The sequence below is a fragment of the Pempheris klunzingeri genome, chromosome 10 (genome assembly GCF_042242105.1).
Source record: "Pempheris klunzingeri isolate RE-2024b chromosome 10, fPemKlu1.hap1, whole genome shotgun sequence".
Classification (NCBI taxonomy): Eukaryota; Metazoa; Chordata; class Actinopteri; order Acropomatiformes; family Pempheridae; genus Pempheris; species Pempheris klunzingeri.
The window spans coordinates 27,368,077-27,391,225 of NC_092021.1; the positions used below are offsets into that span (position 1 = coordinate 27,368,077).

At 46.7% G+C, this 23,149-nt stretch overlaps 1 protein-coding gene across 1 annotated transcript in view; it reads right to left on the bottom strand.

The window, feature by feature from the left end:
• Positions 1-23,149, bottom strand: part of LOC139208920 (titin-like) — a 186,561-nt gene that overhangs the window by 26,548 nt on the left and 136,864 nt on the right. Inside the window, 14 exon segments of the mRNA XM_070838697.1 lie at positions 58-17,382; positions 17,528-17,830; positions 17,957-18,544; positions 18,659-18,955; positions 19,050-19,247; positions 19,421-19,525; positions 19,623-19,930; positions 20,053-20,335; positions 20,426-20,713; positions 20,807-21,097; positions 21,233-21,520; positions 21,826-22,131; positions 22,241-22,543; positions 22,795-23,097. Of these exon segments, the coding sequence (XP_070694798.1) occupies positions 58-17,382; positions 17,528-17,830; positions 17,957-18,544; positions 18,659-18,955; positions 19,050-19,247; positions 19,421-19,525; positions 19,623-19,930; positions 20,053-20,335; positions 20,426-20,713; positions 20,807-21,097; positions 21,233-21,520; positions 21,826-22,131; positions 22,241-22,543; positions 22,795-23,097 (21,186 nt within the window).

Below are 23,149 nucleotides of genomic sequence, written 5' to 3' on the forward strand. Positions count from 1 at the left end.
CATTTTGACAAAATAATACAGGGTGTGTAGAACAGACTTCAAAGCTTCATATGTTACCTGTAATCTTTGTTCCAGCCTTGGCCTCCTGTGGGACACCTACTCCATACTCATTCTCTCCAATAACTCTGAAGTAATAGATGGCACCCTCCTGCAAGTCTTCCACCTTGTAAGTCAGACCGTGGCAGTTGCTGGTCACAGATACCCAGGCCTTCTTACTGGCCTCACGTTTTTCAACATGGTAGGCCTTCACTGCATCACCACCGTCATTCTCTGGAGCTTCCCAAGTGAGGGTTGCAGAATCCCTGGTCACTGCTGAAATTTTAACATTAACAGGGGGTCCAGGAGAGTCGAGCACCTTGACAACCATGGGCAACGTAGCTTTCCCCAATGGTGATTCAATAGTAACGCAGTACTCTCCAGAGTCATATCTGGTTGCCTTCTCAAGAGTAAGTGAAGTGCTGGACTCTGTTGATTCAATGGTTCCTCTGACCTTTAGATCAACGCCCTCCTTGGCCCATTCCACTGATGGCACAGGTTTGCCCTTGAATGGTATATTTAGAGTAAATGCTGTGCCATTCTTAACAAGAAGTACTTTACGCATCTCAATGTCAACATCAAATGATGGCTCTGCAGTTCGGTCCATAGCTGCAGCTCCATCTGAATATGGGCTACGAGTACTGCTTCCAACTTTGTTTACTGCCTTTGCACAGAATTCATATTCTGCATCTGTCTTAAGTCCAGTGATTGTGAACTCTAAGCTCTTGGTAAGAGGGATAGCCTCAACCCATCTTGCCAGTTCTTCAGGTGACTCCTCTTCCTCCTCCTCCTCCTCCTCATATTCTTCCTCTTCTTCCTCACCCTCTGGCTCTGGTTTGCGAATGTAGTCTCTGTATTCTACTGTGTACCCAAGGATGGCAGCACCACCATCATCTGTTGGTGGTTTCCAGACAATGGACACACTGTCCTTGGTTGAACTGACAATCTTTGGCTTGGTTGGGCGAGAGGGAACAACCAGAGGATCTAATGCTCTGAATGATGCAGATATTTCACTTGGAGGACTTAGACCAGCCGCATTTTCAGCATAGACTCTGAAGTCATACTCGCAACTCCTGCGCAACTTGGTTGCTACTGTGGTACATTCAACAACTGGATCCCTGTTCACACGGATCCAGCGCATACCTGTCTTCTCACGCCGCTCAATCACATATCCAGTGATGGGGCTTCCTCCATCACTGGCTGACTTGCACCAGGTGAGGATCATTGAATCTCCAGTTATTGTTGTGACATCCACATTAGTTGGAGCAGTGGCAGTAGTGTAAGGATCTGTAATCTTGACAGCATCACTCTCCAGAGCCTCACCAAGTCCATGCTTGTTGACAGCCAAGACCTTGAAGATATATTCATTGCCCTTGAGCAGACCTGTGACTTTGAAGAATGTTTTTGTGACATCTCCTTTCACCATTGTCCATGCCAGGCGGCTGGTCTCACGCTTCTCAACAACATAATGTGTGATATCAGCACCACCAGTTTCCTGAGGAGTGCCCCATGACAGAGTGCACTCGGTGGCTGTGAGACCTGTGATCTGCAGAGGTCCTGCTGAGGGTCCTGGCTTATCTAGAATCGTGCAGTTAATTGGCATGGTAACTGTTCCTGCAATATTCTGTAGAGTCAGGGCATACTGTCCAGAATCTCTTCTGATGCAGTCCTTCACAATGACAGAAGTGCTGGTATCTGTTGAAACAATCTGGATTCTGGCTCTCAGCTCAATCTCTTTGCCATCTTTGGTCCAGGAAATGACAGGGGCAGGGCGTCCAGCAAGGTCAGCATTAATCTTTAGAGTTTCTCCTGCCTTTACAAGCAGTGTCTCTCTGAACTTAACATCCATCATGATGCGTGGTGGATCTACATCATCCTTGACAGTGATGGGGCCTGTGTTGTAAGATGCTTGACTGAACAATCCAGCTGCATTCTTAGCAATGACACGGAAGTCATACTGGCTGTTCTCTGTAAGGCCTGTCACATCATAGTGGGTCTCAGGCACATTGGTGAAGTTGCACCTTGTCCAGCGTCCCTCAGGAAGGTCTCTGCGTTCCACGATGTAGCCAGAAACTTTAGCTCCACCATCATACTCTGGTTTATCCCAAGACAAGGAGACCGATGTCCTGGTAACAGCAGTGACCACAGGTGTGCCAGGAGGATCACATGGATCTCTGGCTGCTACACCTTCACAGGCCTTGCTGCTTTTACCGATACCAGCAATATTTTCAGCATAGACACGGTATTCATATATCATGCCCTCTTCAATTCCATTAACTTTGTATTCTGTATCTTTGATCATTCCTCTATTCATTTTTGTCCAAAGAATGCTAGAGCGCTCCTTTCTTTCCAGATGGTAGCCCAGAACAGCGCTTCCACCATCATTGACTGGCTCATTCCATGTCACCAACATGTAAGACTTTGTGGCCAACTTCACTATAGGTGTGGAAGGAGGTCCAGGTTGTTTGAAGGTGTATTGAGCAGTGATTCCAGGTGAATCCAGATATGTACTCTTTCCATAACGGTTGACTGCATAGATGCGGAATTGGTATTCTGCTCCATGTGTTAGGCGGGCAGCCTTAAAAGATGTCCTGGCAACATTACCTGCTACCATTTGCCATTCTTGTGAGTTTGTGTCTCTCTTCTCTACAATGTAGTTACTGATGGAGCAGCCACCATCATAATCTGGTGGAGACCAAGACAGTGTAATGCTGTCTGAGGTCACAGCATCCACCTTAAAAGCTTTAGGTGGACCTGGTTTATCAAGGACAACAACTCCAATATGTGCTGTGACGGTCCCTCCTGTGTTGGCCAAGGTGATCTCATACTTGCCAACATGTTCTCTGGCAGCCTCTTTGATGATAATCTTAGATGAGGTTGCAGTGTTTAAGATGGTCACTGATGATGTTTGTTTCAAAGGAAGGCCATCCTTCTTCCAGGATACAACAGGCTTTGGCCTGCCTCTTACTGGAACCTCAACAGTGAGGTCATCTCCAGCCTTCACACTGTATGTGTTAAACAGTAAGTTGAGAGATGGTTCAATCGCAACATCCTTTGCTACTACAGGTAGGCCAAGATCCTTTGGCTCACTCTTTCCCTTCTCATTGATTGCAAGAACTCTGAACAAGTAGGATTCATTAGGCGTCAGATTAGGAATAGTTGCTTCAGGCACCTTGACTGTGCATGCTGTACCCCACTTATCTCCACTCTTAGGCTTAAATTCTACATTGTAGCACATTATTTTGCTTCCACCATCATGCGCAGGTTTGCTCCATGCCAATGAAACGCTGGTCTTTGTCAAATCTACAAGGGTGACCTTGCTTGGTGGCAGAGGTACCTCAGACACTTTGATTTCTTTGGTTTCAACCATCTGTCCCTGACCATACTCATTGACAGCACAGACTCTGAAGTAGAAAGTGCCACCCTCAGGCAGCTCTTCAATCTTGAATGAGCTGGCTGTGCAGTTGCTGGTGACAGTAGTATAGGCCTTCCTGACAGATTCTCTCTTCTCTACAATGAAGTTTGTGATTTTAGACCCACCATCAGTTAGTGGTGCATCCCAAGCAAGAGTCACTGAATCCTTCTTGAGCTCCCTCACAGCAAAGTTTTGTGGTGCACTTGGTGTATCCAAAATTCTCACTGCAACAATAGCAGACTTTGAACCACTGCTGTTCTCCAGTGTTAGCGAGTATTTGCCACTGTCAAAGCGGTTAACATTATCAATGACAAGCATGGTATAAGAACTGGTGGTGTCGATTGCAGCACGATCTGTGAGATTACCCTCAACCTTCTCCCATTTCACAGCAGGTTCAGGTCTTCCTCTGATGGTGACAAACAGGCGCAGAGTCCCACCTGCACGGACAGATACCACCTTTCTGAGATCGGCATCCAGCTCAATCTCTGGTGCTTCTACCCTGTCAGAAGTAACCACAGTGCTGTGGACATTAGCGGCCTCTCCAACTCCCTCAGAGTTGATAGCACAGACACGGAACTGGTACTCTCCACCCTCCTTCAGGTCTGTGATAGTGAGTTTAGTGGCTTGAATGCCAGCGGGTGGAGTGCACATGGTCCATTCTTTCTCAACTGGTGGCTCTACTGCTGGTGCTACTTCAGCCTCCTCAGTTGCTTCAGGCACTGGTGTATACTCTCTCATTTCAATAATGTAGCCCTTAATGTAGGCACCGCCATCGAAGTCAGGTTTGCTCCAGGACAAAGATACAGAACTCTTTGTGTAATCTGTCACCTTGGGATGGTGTGGAGGTCCAGGTGGTGTTGTGGCATCACAAGCTCTGTAGAATAGGGACAGTTCGCTGAGATCTCCAATTCCAACCTCATTCTCGGCAGAAACACGGAATTCATAGAAGTGGTCTGTCATCAGACCTGTGACGTTAAAGTGGCAGTCAGTCAGCTTTTGTCTGTTGCATTTTGTCCATCTTACACTGTCTTTGTCACGTTTTTCAAGGTGGTATCCTTGAATGTCAGCCCCACCCGTCATTTCTGGAGGGGACCATGATAGAACCATAGAGTCCTTTGTGATCTGACTTGCTTCTGGACTTCCAGGAGCACTAGGTGGCTTGTAAGGATTGCGTGCAATGATGGGTTCACTCTCAAGATAATCGCCAACACCATATTTGTTGACTGCCTTGACTCTGAAAATGTATTCATCTCCAGGGAGCAAATTTTTCAGTTTATAGTACAGAGTTTTGATATCTGATGCAGCCATGGTCCAGGACAACCTGCTGGTCTCTCTCTTCTCCAAGACATAGTGAGAGATACTAGCCCCACCATCCAGAGTTGGCTCAGACCAGGAAAGGATGCACCTGTCAGCCATGATTCCTGTTACCTTCAGCGGTCCAGTGGGTGGACCTGGTTTATCAAGGACTTTGACCGTTATGGGAATGGTTTTTGTACCACCCAGATTTTTAAGGACAAGGTCATAGTGGCCACTGTCAAGCTTGGTTACATCTTTAATAGTCATGGCTGCACATTTCTGTGTAGTTTTCACTTCAATGCGCAGAACTCTGTCCATCTCCTTCCCCTCTTTTAGCCAGACAACTTCAGGAATTGGTTTTCCATAGATATCTGCATCAAGAAGCAAGTTTTCTCCAGCATTGACAACAATGACATCCTTGTATTTGGGATCCATTGAGGCCCTTGGTGGTTCAATTTCATCAGTAGCAGTAATGGGTCCAGAGCTATCGGATGGCGGGCTGAAGACTCCAGCTGCATTTCTTGCAATAACTCTGAATTCATATTGCTCATTCTCTGTCAGACCAGTGACAGTATACTCAGTCTCAATTATATTGGTGAAGTTAGTTCTTACCCAGCGCACATCAGGGGAAGAAACATCTTTCCTTTCCACAATATATCCATTCACTTTGCTACCACCATCATACTGAGGCTTGGTCCACTGAATCTTGATTAGGTTCTTAGAAATAGATGCTGCTTCAGGAGCACCAGGAGGATCACATGGGTCACGAGCAACAAAGGACTCAGACACTTTACTGCATCTGCCAATGCCGACAATATTTTCAGCATAGACTCTGAATTCATACCCAACACCTTCGTCAAGATTGCATATCTTGAACATAGTATCAGTGATGAGGGTCTTGTTCAGTTTGTTCCACAGGATGCTGCTTCTCTCCTTGCTTTCCAGATGGTAACCAATAACTGCACTTCCACCGTCATTAACAGGCTCGTTCCATTCAATGATCATCATTTCCTTAGTCGCAGATTTGATATATGGTGTTCCTGGAGGCCCTGGTTGTTTGTATGGATATTGCACAACAATGGCCTTGGAGTCCAGAGGAGCACCCTTTCCGTATCTGTTTTCGGCTATGATTCTGAACTGGTATTCTGCACCAGTCTTCAGCTTGGTGACCTTGAATGCTGTTCTGGCAAGCTGTGTGGTGACTGGCTGCCATGCTGTGGTGGTGGTGTCTCTCTTCTCCACTATATAGTTCTTTACCTGGCATCCACCCGTGTAAGCTGGAGGCTCCCAGGAGAGGTGGACAAAGTTGTTGCTCACTTCAACAACCTTGACTGGACCTGTGGGTGGACCAGGCTTGTCGAGGACAATGATGGTCACATCTTCAGTGACTGTGCCAGCATTATTGGTTGCTGTAATGGAGTATTTGCTAAAGTCCTCCTTGCATGCCTCAGTAATTTGAATTCCAGTTGTTGTTGGGGTGTTTGCCACATTAACTCTAGATGTCACCTTCAAAGGCTGACCATCCTTGGCCCAAGAGACTTTAGGTTTGGGCCTGCCAAGCACAGGGAACTCCAACTTCAGATCTTTTCCAGCTAATACACTGTAAGTTTTGAATTGCATCTTAATGCTTGGCTCTATGGTCATGTCACTGGCAACAACGGGGGCAGCAAGTGCCTTTGGTTCACTCTTTCCTTTCTCATTATAAGCAATGATACGGAATAGGTATTCTGTTCCACCTGTGAGGCCTGTGACAGTGCCCTCACATGTCTTTGTGTTTGTTGCAACTCCCCACTTATCTGTACCCTTCGGCTGCATCTCAATTAGGTAGCCACCGATTCTACTGCCTCCATCATGCTGTGGTTTCTCCCAAGCCAGAGAGGCACTTGCCTTGGTGACATCAGTGAGGAAGACTTTTCCAACAGGCAGTGGTACCTCGGAGGCCTTAGAAGCCGTCTTTGTCTCAACACCCTGGCCAATTCCATATTCATTCTCAGCCATGACTCTGAAGTAGTACATAGCACCTTCAATCAAGTTCTCAACTTTGAATGTTGTCTTGGAGCATTTTGTGGATACATTTGCATATGCCTTCCTGGTTGATTCACGTTTGTCAATAACATAATTCTTGACTTTGGAACCTCCATCAATCAGTGGGGCATCCCATACAAGGGTGACAGAGTCCTTTTTGACATCTTTAACCACAAGGTTCTGCGGGGCTCCAGGTGTATCCAGGACTTTGACAACAACAAATTCAGAAACAGAGCCACTGCTATTTGTTAGACTCAGGGTGTATTTTCCTGAGTCACCCCTGTCACATGAGTCAATGGACAGGTGTGTGAAGTTGAGAGCTTTTTCAACTACTGCCTTTTCTGTCAGGTCTCCCTCATCCTTAGTCCACTTGATCTCAGGTGTTGGCCTGCCCTTGAATGGAATATGAATTCTAACAGATCCACCAGCTTTCACAGTGATGCCCTTTCTCAGCTCAGAGTCAAGGTGGATCTGTGGTGGTTCAACCCTTTCCTCTGGTTTAGATGTTCCAGAGAGAGCTGCTGGCTCACCAACTCCCAGTTTGTTCAGTGCACACACCTGGATCTTGTACTCTTGACCTTCAGTAAGTTTGGTAATTTCATACTTGTTGACACGTAGGCCAGTAGGGGGAGTAACCATGGTCCATTCCTCCTCCTCAGCCTTGCAGACTTCAACAATGTATCCTTGAATGGCACTGCCACCATCAGACAGTGGCTTACCCCATGACATTGTAATAGAGCTCTTTGTGGAGTCGATAACATTCACATATGCTGGAGCACCAGGTTTGTACTTGGGATCAGAGGCCTTGTAGTATGGACTTGGAAGGCTTGGCTCTCCCGCTCCAACCACATTCTCAGCGGACGCTCTGAACTCATATTCATGGCCAGTGGTTAGGCCTGTAGCTCTAAAGGAGAGGTCAGTGACCCGCTGTCTGTTACATCTGGTCCATTTGATTCCAGTTCTGTCCCTCTTTTCAAGAATGTAACCGATAATCTCACTGCCACCGTCATGCTCAGGGGCTGACCAAGTGACGGTCATGCCATCATGGGCAATGTTGGATACATCCTCAATGTGAGGTGGACCAGGAGGAACAAATGGAGTCTTCATAATCACTCCTGCAGACTCCAGTGGCTCACTTACACCATAGCTGTTAACTGCTGTGACACGGAATATATACTCATTGCCTTCCAGTAATTTGGTGACTTTGTAGCATGTGGTGTCACATTTATTAGAAACAACAGTCCATGCTAGACGACTGGTCTCTCTTCTCTCAATGACATAGTGTTTAATAGGACTACCTCCATCATGTAGAGGGGCACGCCATGCCAGAGTGCATCTATCTTCAGCTACTCCAGTAACATGGAGGGGTCCTTCACATGGGCTAGGCTTGTCCAGGACCACAACCTTGAATGGAACAGTTTCACTGCCTGCCTGATTTGTCAGCTGGAGTGTGTAAATTCCACCATCAATTCTAACAGAGTCTTTGATGATAATCATTGCATGATTTTCTGTGTTTTTGATCTCTAGTCTGAGAGTATTCTCGACTGGTTTTTCATCCTTGAACCACTGGATTGTGGGCAGTGGCTTGCCATGAACATCAGCATCTAGCTTGAATGTCTCTCCAGCATTAATGGTAATGGTCTTGGTGAATGCAGGATCGATGGAGAATTTGGGTGCCTCCACATTATCACTTGCAGTGATTGGTCCACTGTTGTAAGATGGCTTGCTGATGGTGCCGACAGCATTTTTAGCGATGACTCTGAAGTCATACTGTGCATTCTCAGTCAGACCTGTGACAGTGAACTGGGTCTCAATAACATTAGTGAAGTTCGCCCTAACCCATCTGCCCTCTGGCAAATCACGCTTCTCCACAGTATAGCCAGTTATGTTACTGCCACCATCATACTCTGGTTTAGTCCACTGAATGGTAATGGTATCTTTGTTGACATGGATGGCCTCTGGTGTGCCAGGAGGATCACATGGGTCACGGGCAACACAGCCCTCTGAGACCTTGCTGCTCCTGCCAATGCCAACAATATTTTCAGCATAAACCCTGTATTCATATTCAATACCCTCTTCCAAGGGATGACTCTTGAAAATAGTCTCGTGAATAAGTGTCTTGTTGATCTTGACCCAGAGAATGCTATTCCTCTCTTTTCTTTCAAGATGGTAGCCAAGAACAGTGCTGCCTCCATCTGAGACGGGCTCATGCCACTCAACAATCTGGTGGTCCCTGGAGAGAGAAGAGATGAAAGGAGTTCCTGGTGGGCCTGGCTCTCTGTATGGATACTGAGCGACCACGGCAGATGAATCCAGACCATGACTCTTGCCATAGCGGTTCTGAGCAATGATCCTGAACTGGTACTCAGCTCCAGTCTTCAGTCTCGGTATTTTGATGGTGGTTCTGGCACAGTTGATGCTGACATTTTCCCATGTTGTTGAAGTGGTGTCTCTCTTCTGTACGATGTAGTTTGAAATCTGGCAGCCACCATTGTGTTTTGGTGGGTCCCACGAAATAGTGACACTCTGTGTGGTGACTTCATTGAACCTCACAGGGCCAGATGGAGGGCCAGGTTTGTCAAGTACGATGACTTCAACTGTTGTGTCCTTCTTTCCAGCTGAGTTAGAAGCAGTTATACCATACATGCCTCCATCATCACCTGCTGCCTCCTTAATGCTAAGTGTTGTGAGTGTTGGTGTGGTGAGCGTGATGACTCTGGTAGTGAACTTCAAAGGAGCTCCATCCTTAGTCCATGCGACTGACGGTTTAGGCCGTCCAAAGATGGGAATGCCAATGTTCAGGTCTTTACCCACACGGACACTGTAGCTGCTGAATGCTGGTCGGACATCTGGCTCAAAGACTAAGTCCTTGGTCATCACTGGACTAGCCAGGACTTTGGGGTCACTCTTTCCCTTATCGTTGATTGCTGTAACTCTAAACACGTACTCCTCTCCTGGGTTCAGGTTGGACACAGTTGCTTCCATTGTCTTAAATGTGTTAACACCAGACCACTTCTCTTGGCCCTTAAGCTGCACCTCAAGCAGGTACTGAATGACTCTGCTACCACCATCATACTCAGGCTTTTCCCAGGCCAAAGAGATACTTGTTTTGGTTTGGTCTGTAATAATCAAGTTCTTTGGAGACTGGGGCACCTCTGAGACTTTAAGAGGGTCAGCAGTTGCTGCAGGCAGGCCAACACCATGTGCATTCTCAGCAAGTACTCTGAAGTAGTAACTACAACCCTCCTGGAGTGGTTCAACCTTCCATGAAAGAGCATGACAATTTGTCACAACAGCTGCATATGTTTTACGTGTGCTTTCTCTCTTTTCCACAATGTAGTTCTTGATCTTGGACCCACCATCCAATGCAGGTGGTTCCCATGCCAGTGTCACTGACTCATTTGTGATTTCTTTCACTTTCAGGTCAACAGGAGCACTAGGTGTGTCAAGAACACGGACAACAACAAATGCAGATTTGGTTCCACTGGAGTTCTCTGCAGTGAGATTGTATTTCCCACTGTCATTTCTGCTCAATTTGTCAATTACAAGGGATGTGTAACTACTGGTCACCTCGACTTGAGCAGTCTCCTTAAGTGCAGCTTCATCTTTGTCCCACTTGATGGTAGGAGTGGGCCTTCCTTTGATGGGAATAAACAGTCTGAGGGAAGCTCCAGCTTTAATGGTCACGATCTTTCTCAGTTCCGGATCAATGTCGAGGTCTGGCTCTTCTGCCCTATCCTGAGCAACAACAGCTCCAGAGACATCAGCATGCTCGCCAACTCCAACTTTGTTGATAGCACAGACTCTAAACTTGTATGCTTGGTTTTCCTTCAGGTTAGAAACTTCAAACTTAGTCTTCTTGACACCTGTTGGTGGTGTGCACATTATCCATTCCTCAGCAGGTGCATCTGTGGCAGCTGCCTCTACAGCTGGTGCTTCAGCTGGGGCCTCAGCTGGCACTGCTGGCTCTGTGGTAGTGCAGCATTCAACAATGTATCCCTGAATCTCACAGCCTCCGTCACATGCGGGCTTGCCCCATGACAGGAATACAGACGTTTTAGTTGTGTCGGTCACCCTTGGATTGTGTGGTGGGCCAGGCCTAAAGATGGGATCGAGAGCTTTGTAGAATACAGTTGGGGAACTTGGCTCCCCAACTCCAACAGCATTCTCAGCCGCAACTCTGAATTCGTAAATATGGCTTTCCAGGAGTCCAGTGACCCTGAAAGTCAAATCAGTGACTGTTTTCCTGTTGCATCTGGTCCATCTTACGCCTTCTTTGTCATGTTTCTCAATGATGTACCCAGTGATAGGACTGCCTCCATCTTCAGAAGGAGCCTCCCAGGTGAGCACCATTGAATCCTTTCTAATATCGGAAACCTCTAAGCTCTTGGGTGTTCCAGGGGGCATATATGGATCTTTGATTATGACAGCAGCAGACTCAAGTGGTGCACCCACTCCAAAGTGGTTGACAGCGTGGACTCTGAAGATGTACTCATTACCCTCCAGGAGCTTGGTAACCTTTAAACAAGTATTTTTCACTTCTAGGTCAACAACAGTCCAGACTAGTCTGCTTGTCTCTCTCCTCTCCACAATGTAGTGAGAGATCTTGCTGCCACCATCTTGTAGTGGTGGTTTCCATGCAAGACAGCATCTGTCTTTGGTTATCCCTGTAACAACAAGAGGTCCCTGTGGTTCTCCAGGTTTATCTAGAACAACCACATTGACCTGTACTGCCTTTTCTCCTCCTGGATTTTTCAGTAGCAGAGTATATTGGCCTCCATCAGAAAGTTTAGCTTCCTTGAAAGATATGTAAGCTTTGGTGGGTGTGTTTTTAATCTCTCTATGTATAGTGTTGCCTAGTTCTTGGTCTCCCTTTATCCAGTGGATAGAGGGCAGTGGTTTACCATGAACATCTGCATCGATTTTGAAGTTGTCTCCAGCATTAACCACAATGGTTTGTGAGTACTCTGGGTCAATGCTGATGCGTGGTGGCTCAATCTCATCCCTGGCAGTGATGGGACCAGTGCTGTAAGAGGGGATACTGAAAACACCAGCAGCATTTCTGGCAATGACACGGAACTCGTACTGATTGTCCTGCACAAGTCCAGTAGCAACATATTCTGTCTCAATGACGTTAGTGAAATTAGCCTTCACCCAACGTCCTTCAGGAAGGTCCTTCTTTTCCACAATGTAGCCTGTAACCTTTGCACCACCGTCATACTCAGGCTTGGTCCAAACAATGGTCACAGAGTCCTTAGTGATCTTTGTTGCCTCTGGGGTGCCAGGAGGATCACAAGGATCTCTAGCAATACGTCCCTCAGACACTTTGCTGGCTTTGCCAATTCCAACAATGTTTTCAGCATAAACTCTGTATTCATACTCCATTCCTGGTTCCAGACCAGCGGTCTTGAAGGTTTGGTCAGTAATAAGAGATTTGTTAAGTTTTACCCACAGGATACTGTTTCTCTCTTTGCGTTCAAGATGGTAGCCCAAGACAGTGCTTCCACCATCATTCACAGGTTCATTCCAAGTGACTACCATGCTGTCCTTGGTGCAGGCTGCAATGGATGGTGTTCCTGGGGGTCCTGGAAGCTTGTATGGGTACTGAGCCACAATACATTCTGATTGGAGAGCTGGGCCTTTTCCATATCTGTTTTCTGCTGTAATTCTAAACTGATACTCAGAGCCAGTCTTCAGCCTGCCAGCCTTAATTTTGGTCCTTGCAACATTGGCAGCTACAACCATCCAGGTAGTTGTGGATGTGTCTCTCTTTTCCACAATATAGTGTTTGATGGTGCAACCACCGTCATACTCTGGTGGGTTCCATGAGATGGTTACACTGTCAGAAGTGACCTCCTCAACCTTAACTGGACCACTTGGCTGGCTGGGTTTGTCAAGAACAACAATGCCAATGTCTGCTGTTGTCTCTCCTGCTGTGTTGCTAAGAGTAATACGATACTGTCCAACATCATCTTTAACAGCCTCTTTTATTTTGAGGCTCAGCATTGTGTCTGTGGCACCATAGTTTACTCTGGTTGTTCTCTTCAGAGGCTCACCATCTTTTACCCAGGCGACAGCTGCTTTGGGACGTGCAACATAAGGAACGCCCACTTCGAGGTCTTCTCCTGCTAACACACTGAATGTGTTGAACAACATCTTAGCAACAGGTGCAATCACAAGTTCTTTAACGATCACAGGCACCCCGATTTGACGTGGGTCACTTGTTCCCTTCTCATTTCTTGCTGCTACACGGAACATGTATTCTTCACCTGCATTGAGTCCACTAATAGTAGCTTCTGTTTCCTTTACAATCACAGCCTGGGTCCACTTATCAACACCCTTAGGCTGGATTTCAACAACATAACAGCCCACTCTGCTGCCACCATCATGCTCTGGTTTCTCCCAAGTGAGGGTAACGCTGTTCTTGGTAACATCCTTGAGAGTGACTTTGCCTGGTGGCTGTGGTTTATCAGACACTTTAACTGATTCGCCAGTCTCAATGGGCAGACCAATGCCATATTCATTCTCAGCCAAAACTCTGAAGTAATAGTTACATCCTTCCAGGAGCTGGTCAACTGTGAACGTGGTGTGATGACAGTTAGAACTAACTGTGGCATACGCTTTCCTTGTGGACTCACGTTTTTCAACAATGTAGTTCTTGATCTTAACTCCTCCATCATTCACAGGTGGATCCCAAGTCAGAGTGACAGCTTCATTTGTTACAGCAGTAATCTTCAGATTCTGTGGGGCACTTGGTGTATCAAGCACCCTGACTTGGACTGTAACTGTCTTAGAGCCAGAGCTGTTTTCAACTGTAAGATTATACTTTCCACTGTCAAATCTGTTGACATTTTCAATTACAAGTGATGTGTAGGATGTTGTGCTGTCAATGGTTGCCCTCTCAACAGGTTCGCCATCTCCTTTGGTCCATTTAGCCTGAGGAGCTGGTCTGCCTCTGATAGGCACAAACAGTCTGAGTGAGCAGCAAGCTCTAAGACTGATAACCTTGCGGAGCTCAGCATCCAAATCAATCTCAGGTGGGAGGATCCTGTCCTCTGCTTTGGGATTGCCAGGAACAGATGCTGCCTCTCCAACTCCCTCACTGTTGATAGCAGATATGTTAATCTTGTACTCCTGGTTCTCCTTCAGATTAATAATTGTGAACGAGGTAGCAAGGAGTCCTTCTTTGGGCGTCGCAATGGTCCATTCTTCCTCTTCCTCCTTTTCAGATGGGATGCAGGTCTCAATAATGTAACCAGTGATGTTGGAGCCACCATCATAGACAGGTTTGTTCCAGGCAACAGTAATTGAGGACTTGGTTGTGTCCAAGATTCTTGGGTTGCATGGTGCCCCTGGCTTGTACAGTCCATCAGTAGCTTTGTAGAATGGACTCGAGACACTTGGCGCACTCACTCCGGCAGCATTCTCAGCAATTACTCTGAATTCATATTCATGTCCAACAACAAGGCCTGTAGCCTTGAACTGTAGATCTTTAACCTTCCTCTTATTACATTTGACCCAGCGGAGGCCGATTCTGTCTTTCCTTTCAATGTTATAGTTGGTAATAGGAGTTCCACCATCATTCGTAGGTGCTTGCCACATAAGAACCATTGAATCTTTAGTGATAGCTGTCACCTCAGGATTCACTGGGGGATCTGGAACCACATACGGGTTGTCTGCAATTGTGGGTTCTGACTCAAGAGACTCTCCAAGTCCATATTTGTTGACTGCCATAACTCTGAATATGTATTCATTTCCTTTGAGCAACTTAGTCACCTTGTATTGTGTAACTTGCAGGTCTGAAACCACATTGGTCCAAACTAGTCTGCTTGACTCACGCTTCTCAATCACATATCCTTCAATCTTGGCACCGCCATCATCTGCAGGTGGAGCCCATGTGATTACACAGTTGTCAGCTGTGACATCAGACACCTTAAGAGGTCCAACTGGTGGTCCAGGTCTGTCAAGCACTTTAACATTAAAGATGTGCTTAGCAAATCCACCAACATTAGTGGCAGTCAGAACAAATTCTCCTCCATCTGATCTGATGGAGTCCTTGTTGGTCAGAATGGTTGTCAGTTCCGTGAACCTAACCTCCAGTTTCATTGTGTTCTCAACCTCCTTTCCGTTCTTGGTCCAAACCATAGATGGGGTTGGTTGACCTGCAATGTCAGCGTCAAGTTTGAAAGACTCTCCCGCCTTCAGTAGAACAACATCCTTAAAGATGGCATCAACCATAATGCGTGGCTCAATAATGTCATCTTTGCAGGTAATTGGGTCTGAGGGCTCGGAGGGCACGCTCACTGCACCTGCCGAGTTTCTGGCTATGACACGGAACTCATAGGAGGCATCTTGAGTCAGTCCACTGACAGTGAAAACCGTCTCAATGATATTGGTGAAGTTGGCTCTAATCCAGCGACCAGTAGGCAGTTCTCTCTTCTCCACTGTGTAACCAGTGATTTTGAAGCCACCGTCATACTGAGGCTTTGTCCACTGAATAGTGATGACATTCTTGTTGACAAATATTGGCAGAGGCTGACCTGGTGGGTCTACAGGGTCCAAGGCCAGTATTGCTTCTGAGGCCTTGCTGGGCTTACCAATTCCAGCCATATTTTCAGCCATGACACGGAATTCATAGGCAACTCCATCTTCAAGACCAGTGGATTTAAAGATGTTTCCTCTCACAAGACCTGTGCTGATCTTATGCCACATGATGCTGCTTCTTTCTTTCCTCTCAACATGATAACCAATGACTTCATTTCCACCATCTGACACGGGCTCATTCCAGCCAATTGTTATTGAGTCCTTGGTAAATGCAACAACACCAGGAGTACCAGGAGGTCCAGGGGCTTTGAATGGATAGGCAGCCACCACTGCCTCTGAAGTGATGGGCATGCCAACACCATATCTGTTTTTAGCCTTTACTCTGAACTGGTACTCTGATCCAGTGGTTAAACGAATGGCTTTGAACATGGTACGGATGATGGTGGAAGACAGCTCTGTCCATGTTTGGGAAGTGGTATCTCTGATCTCAACCACGTAATTGTTAATTGGAACGCCTCCGTCATTCTCAGGAGTGTCCCATGCAAAGACACAATAAGTGCGAGATATCTCCACAATCTTAATTGGTCCCTTGGGTGGCCCAGGTACATCATGTACTTTGACGATAATGTTATCTGTCACAGAACCACCAATGTTCTTTCCTGTCATGGTGAACACACCACTGTCAGCTCTGGTGCATTCACTGATGCCGAGGATGACAGTAGCAGCTGTAGTTTCTACAGTGGTTCTCTGTGTGAGCTTCAGAGCTGCACCATCTTTTTGCCAAGAGACAGTTGGTCTAGGACGTCCCATAACTGGAATTTCAACCTTGATTTCATCTCCCGCCTTGGCAATAATAGTCTTTTGACATATGCCACGGAGGTCAAACTCAGGCAGGGAAGTAGAATCCTTCACAACGATGGCTTTGCTCTCACGTGGAGTGCTTCTACCGGACTGGTTGACAGCCATTACGCGGAAAATATATTCCTCCTTCTCATTGAGATTCTTCACTGTGAAATCCATGTTCTTGACTGTTGTTACATGTGCCCACTGATCAGTTCCTTTCTTCTGGGCTTCAAGGACATATCCCGTAATTCTGCTTCCACCATCGTGCTTGGGTTTGGTCCAAGCCAGGCTCACAGAGTTCTTGGTGATATCAGTAGGAATGATGCTCTCAGGAGGAGTTGGTGCCTGGGATACACGAATTGGATCAATGGTTTCTACTGCCTCACCAATGCCGTACTCATTCTCAGCAGACACTCTAAAGTAGTATTCACAGCCTTCACCCAGCTCGTCAATCCTGACTGAAGTTGTTGGGCAACTTGTAACTGCAGTAGCAAAAGCTTTGCGTGTTGATTCTCTCTTCTCAATAATGTAGTTTGTGATCTTGGCTCCGCCATCAATGAGAGGCATCTCCCACTGAAGAGTGATACTTTCCTTGTCAATCTTGAGTGGTTTCAGGTTAAGTGGAGGTCCAGGTGAATCCAGAACTCTCACGTTTACTGCAGCACTCTTCTTTCCAGCAGAGTTTTCAAGGGTAAGCTCATACTTGCCTGCATCATTTCTTGAACTCTCAGGAATGATGAGCATTGTAAATGACTCAGTGCTATCAATGACTGCACGTGGGACAGGACCACCCTCCTTGGTCCAAGTGACTGCAGGTGAAGGGCGTCCCTTGATTGGCACAAAGAGGCGAATGGAACAGCCAGCTCTGATGACAAGGGTTCTTCTCAGCTCAACGTCTAGCTCCAAATCAGGTTCAGCTGCACGCTCCACAATCTCAACCAGCTCCTGAGTCTCAGCAGGTTCACCTGCTCCCTTAGCATTCACGGCACTAATTCTGAAGTGGTATTTTGCACCAGTCTCCAGATTGGGAACAACAAACTCTGTAATCCTGAGTGGAGATGAGGGGGTGTCCTTCACCCATTCTTCTGTTCCTTCTTTCTTGTGCTCAATCACATATCCAGTGACTTGAAGTCCACCATTATCAAGAGGTTTTCCCCAGTTCAGAGTGGCAGTGGTCTTGGTTGTGTCTGTGACTCTTGGATTGACTGGAGGTCCAGGCACATCTGTCAGACATGGTAAAAAGGAGTTAGTGTCTTTTAAAGCTGAACATACTATTAAGTACTATTAAGTATCTCAACATAAGAAGTAACTTAATATTAGATTTTGGTTGCCCTGTTGCTTTGCATCAAAATACTTCTTTTTACTTACAGGCAACAACGATTGTTCTGACAGGCATAGATGGTTCACTTGGTTCTCCAAAGCCGGCTCTGTTCTCAGCAAGAACACGGAACTCATACTCGATGCCCTCGGTGAGACCAGTGACTTCATAACTGAGCTCAGCAATGGATTTCTTGGATGCCCTGACCCATCTCATACCCTTTTTCTCTTTTTTCTCAACACAGTAACCTATGATGTCACTTCCTCCATCCTCAGCTGGTCTCCTCCAGGTCACGGTGGCTGAATGTCCGTTGACTTTCTCAACCTCTGGCTTAGAGGGGGGACCAGGAGGACCTACAAACAGAGACAGAAGAAACACATTCATGGATCTACATAGACTGCATTCATTTTCCAGAGAGATTGTATCTCCTAAGTACAAATATAGAATGTAAGATGCACCGAAAAACAAACTGCACATACCAAATCTGTCAACCATCTTGACTGCCTCAGAGTGAGATGGTTCACTTGCACCGTACTGGTTAACAGCAGAGACTCTGAAGAAGTACTCGTTGCCCTGGATGAGCTTATGGGCCACATAGTGACAGTCAATGACCTTCTCTTCTAGGACAGTCCAGAGCAGGCGGCTGGTCTCCCTCTTCTCCAGGGTGTAATACTTGATGGGAGAGCCTCCGTCTTCTGTAGGAACTGTCCAGGTAAGAGCGACTTTTTCAGAGGAGACACCACTGCATTCAATGGGTCCTGGAGCAGCAGGAACATCCAGAACTGTAACCTTTACGATTTCCTCCTTGACACCAAAGGGGTTACTGGCAGTGATGACATACTCCCCAGACTCCTTCCTGCTGGCATACTTGATGGACAGAGTGGAGGAAGTTGCAGTGGTCTCGATATGAACAAGATCGGAAGGTTTGAAATACTTTCCTCCCTTTGACCAGCATGAGGTTGGCGCAGGTTTGCCTAAAATGCTTGTGGCTGTGATAACAATTGTATCACCAGCTCGGACGGTCAGACCCTCCATTACCTGAGAGTCGATAATGATGGTTGGTGCAGCTGTAAGAAAAAAATAAAAGAAGCTTAATCTGATGTGCATAATGCCAAGATTATCCTTCAAACTATACTGGAACACTTGTGAGACAACATTTTATTGGTGTTTTTATATCTCACCATATTCATCTCTGCAGATGATGGTATCTGTCTGCTCAGAGGGCGGGCTGAGAGCGCCGGCGGCATTCTTCGCCCTGATTCTGAACTCGTATTTGCAGCCCTCCTGCAGATCGGTAACAGTGAATGCTGGCTCAACAACATTTACGTTGTTGGCCTTTAGCCAGATTTTAGAAGGCAGGTCGCGTCTCTCAACAATGTAGCCGGTCAGTCTGTGACCACCATCAAACTCTGGCTCGGTCCACTGGAGGGTCACTGTGCTTCTGGTGATACTGATCACATCAGGTTTACCAGGGGCATCTAATAATACAAAAAATATGAATCCATTGCTGTATATTTTACAGAATTAGAAATGTATTATACGTGTAGCCACTCTCACACTTTATACACCTACCAATGGGATCCAGGGCCACTTGTGGATCGGTGGGAGCACTCGGTCTGCCGATGCCAGCCAGGTTGATTGCCATGACTCTGAACTCATACTCCAGACCTTCAGTCAGCCCAGTTACCTTGTGCTCCTTCATCCTCAAGGCGGCTGGGCTTGCCCTCTTCCACAACATACTGTTCCTTTCCTTGAACTCAACGTGGTAGCCTGAATGTAGTAACAAAGGGGGTAAAACACAATCCACATTAAGCTCACATGCCACGTACACATCATATAGGTGTGCAAAAATAAGCAAAGAAAATTGTATGTCAAATAATATAAACAATACAAAATCAGGTGGTAAATAATAGGTATATATCAAGTGTTGAAGGTGATTGCACCTGTGATAGGAGATCCTCCAGTCTTCCTGGGGTCAGACCAGGCCAGGTAAGCCGAGTCGTGGCGCATGCTCATGATCTGAGGTGGAGGAGGAGCATCAGGAACATCTGTGGGAAACAGTGATAGTGTACAGTTAGGGGATGTTCTGAATTCAACACTGAAACATCAAGCTTTTGAAATATGTGTTGAGTTTGTGTCACTTACTGAAAGGATGTTTAGCAACGATGGGGTCAGACTTAAGTCCCTCTCCAACACCGTACTTGTTCTCAGCACAAACTCTGAAGATGTACTCGGTGCCCTCATGGAGACCCGTCACCCTCATGGTGTTAGTCTCCACAGTGGAGGACACAGTCACCCACATGTTGGTGATAGAGTCCCTCTTGTCCAGGATATAGTTTGTGATCTCTGAGCCGCCTTCATCCTTTGGAACGCCCCACTTCAGCGTAGCACCATCAGCAGTAACATCTTTGAACTTAATAGGTCCAACTGGGATGCCAGGTTTACCCACCACCCTGAAAGGAGACAGTCGGATGAAAATCTTAGCATGCCATAGCATGGTACATTTGAGGAAGATATTCGTCATGTTGTGTTACATTCTCTGAAATGACATACGCTGGTACAGTTTGAGTTCTACCTGATGAAAATTGTGGACTCCTTGCTTCCAGCGCTGTTCCTCAGGGTAATGGTGTACTTGGAAGCATCACTCCTCTGGCAGTCCCTAATTAGAAGGGTGGTGTTGACTGAAGAGGACTCTCCACACACACGGCCGGTGTCTGTCAGGTCTTCATCATCTCCTTTCTTCCAGGAGACCTTGGGTGTAGGTTTGCCGATGATGGGGATCTTCAGACGGACGGTGCTGCCCTCCTTGGCAATGTAGCACATGTTGGGCAGCGCACTCAAGTCACAGCTGGGAAGAACTACAGAAGGAAGGAAGGAATATTTCAAAACTTACACTTTCTTGAATAGTTCTTTTTCAGTAGGTTTTATTAATATGCACAGTGACTTACTGATCTGGTCCTTGGCAACCACTGTCAGCTCCTTGGCAGAGCCCTCTCCTGAGTCATTCACAGCCATGACTCTGTAGTTGTATTCTCTACCCTCCACCAGGTCCTTGGCACTGTACTGCATGTTTTTGGACCTCATTAGCTCCTTGTACTTGTCGTCACCATTGAGAACCTCAAGCACATAGCAGATGATGCGGCTGCCACCATCTGTGAGGGGTTTCTTCCAGCTCAGAGTGCATGAGTCCTTGGTAACCAGCAGGGTCTTGAAGTCCATGACAGGCCCAGGCTCCTCTGGAAAAGTGAAAACGAGTGCAGTGAGATCCTGATATACACAAAAACAAAGAACAAAAGAAGGTCAAGCACAAAATCTGTTATCAAACCCACCAGATGCTCTGACTGCATCAGCTGTCTCGCAATATTCTCCAGCACCAAGCTGGTTTACTGCTGACACCCTGAAGCAGTAGGACCGTCCGGCATCCAGATCTGGCACATCAAAGGCTGTCTTGGTACAGTTGTTGGAGACAATGGACCATGCTTTTCTCTCAGTGTCACGCTTCTCCACAATGTAGTGGGTGATTTCATAGCCACCATCAATCAGAGGAGTGTCCCAGTAGATGGAGGCGCTATCCTTGTTTGTCTCTTTCACGATCAGGTTGACTGGTGGTCCAGGAGAATCTGGAGGGATACAACACCACTTTATAACAGTGCCTCTTCAAATACAGACCTAAACCCAAAACATGTTAGAATATAACCCTGTGTTTGACGATTCTAATGCATTTGCTTAATAAACAATAACAGTCTCTCACTCACCGAGAACCTTGACAATGATGGTATACATTTTCATGCCAGCCAAGCTGTCCAGACTCAGAATGTATTTTCCTGCATCATATCTGTTGACATTCTCTGTCATCACCATGGTGTCAGTGTTGGTGGATTTAATGACAATGCCCTGACGGTCCTTGATATTGGTGTTCATCTTTGCCCAGGTGACCTTGGGAATGGGACGACCCTTGATGGTAGCATACAGCCTCATGGTGGCGCCAGCGTTCAGCGTCAGGCCGTCCTTCAGGTCTGCACTCAGCTCCGCCTCAGGAGGAACTGCATGAAAACACACAGAGGACACACAATTTACAAGTGACAGTCTGAGGAAAGTGTCTTATTGTTGTATTCATATAGATGCAATAAAAATATAGCATGTAATGTAAGTACAATAACAAGATGTTAGCCAGCTTAAATGATTCTGTTAACCTGCCTCGGTCACATTTGTGCTTTCCCAGGTTTTGGCCAGTTTCACATAACTGAAACATCCAGACTGTATCTTGTATACCTTGTTATCTTGGTGATACTCAATTCTACATGCATTCACTGTCCTACAGAATAAAACAAATCAGAATCACACGTACCAATGATGTCCTTGGCAACATGCTTGCCGGGTACTTCAACTGCCTCACTGAAGCCGACCTTGTTGACGGCAGTGATGCGGCACTGGTACTCAGACTTGTCGATGAGATTTTGGATAATATAGTTGGTCTCTTGCAGGTTCCTGGGGACATTGCAACGGATCCAGTCTGTGGTGTCAGTTCTCTTGCACTCCACCAAGTATCCGATGATGGGGCTTCCACCATCGTTGGCGGGGGCAGTCCAGGTGAGACTAATGGTGCTGTTGGTGGTGTCCATCACACTTGGGTTCACAACAGGGCCAGGAGGAGCTGGGGAAAAGCACATTGAGCTTGGTTAGATTACACACAGACAGTCTTTGATCTCTGTGAGAAACAGTACATGCAACTATGCAAAGTTTTTAGAGGTCATGTGACTCACTGATGGGATTCTGTGCAGTAGTGCCAGCAGATGGCTCGCTGGGTTTGCCAACCCCTGCATTGTTGACGGCACTGACTCTGAACTCATATTCGACTCCTTCTGTGAGGCCTACAACGTCCAGGGTCCTCTCTATTAAGGGCTTCCTGTTCAGCTTGGTCCAGTTCATCTCCTTGATCTCTTTCTTTTCCAGCATGTAGCCCAGGATGGTGGACTTTCCATCATCGGCAGGCTCCTTCCAGCTCACAGTCATACGATCCTTGGTCACGTTAGTAATCACTGGGGCCTCGCAAGGGCCAGGGACAGCTGGAAGTGACACCAGAGTTTAAATTTTAGTTTAGACATTGAAAATAATTTAGAAGTTTGAAATAACCAACCAAATCTGGGCTCACTGCGATAAGAAGCCTTGACAGAGCATGCAATATGACAGTAAGCTGTTCTGGTGTAGCTGCTGTTTACGTGGATTCTGTTTAAACTGGCACTGATTGCGCAAGTTCTTCACTACCATTGATGTTATGTGATGTATAAACCCAGAGAAAATGCTGCCGATGACTCACTGAATGGGTTCTTGGCAATGACAGGGTTAGTGATCAGGGCGTCTCCAACTCCCCACATGTTCTCAGCACGGATTCTGAACTGGTACTCGTGACCCTCGATCAGCTTCTCCACATGGAACTCAAGGATGTCGCCCTTGATCTTGGAGGAGACCTGGGCCCAGTTGGCTCTGCTGGTCTCACGCTTGTCCACGATGTAGTTGCTGATGGTGGCACCACCATCCTTCAGAGGAGGCTCCCAGGACATCTTGATACTGGTGGCAAACACCTCAACATATTTGGCACTAGCAGGAGGGCCAGGCACATCTGAGGAGACACAAAATATGGATTATCAGCTGATTGAACACGGCACGCTAAT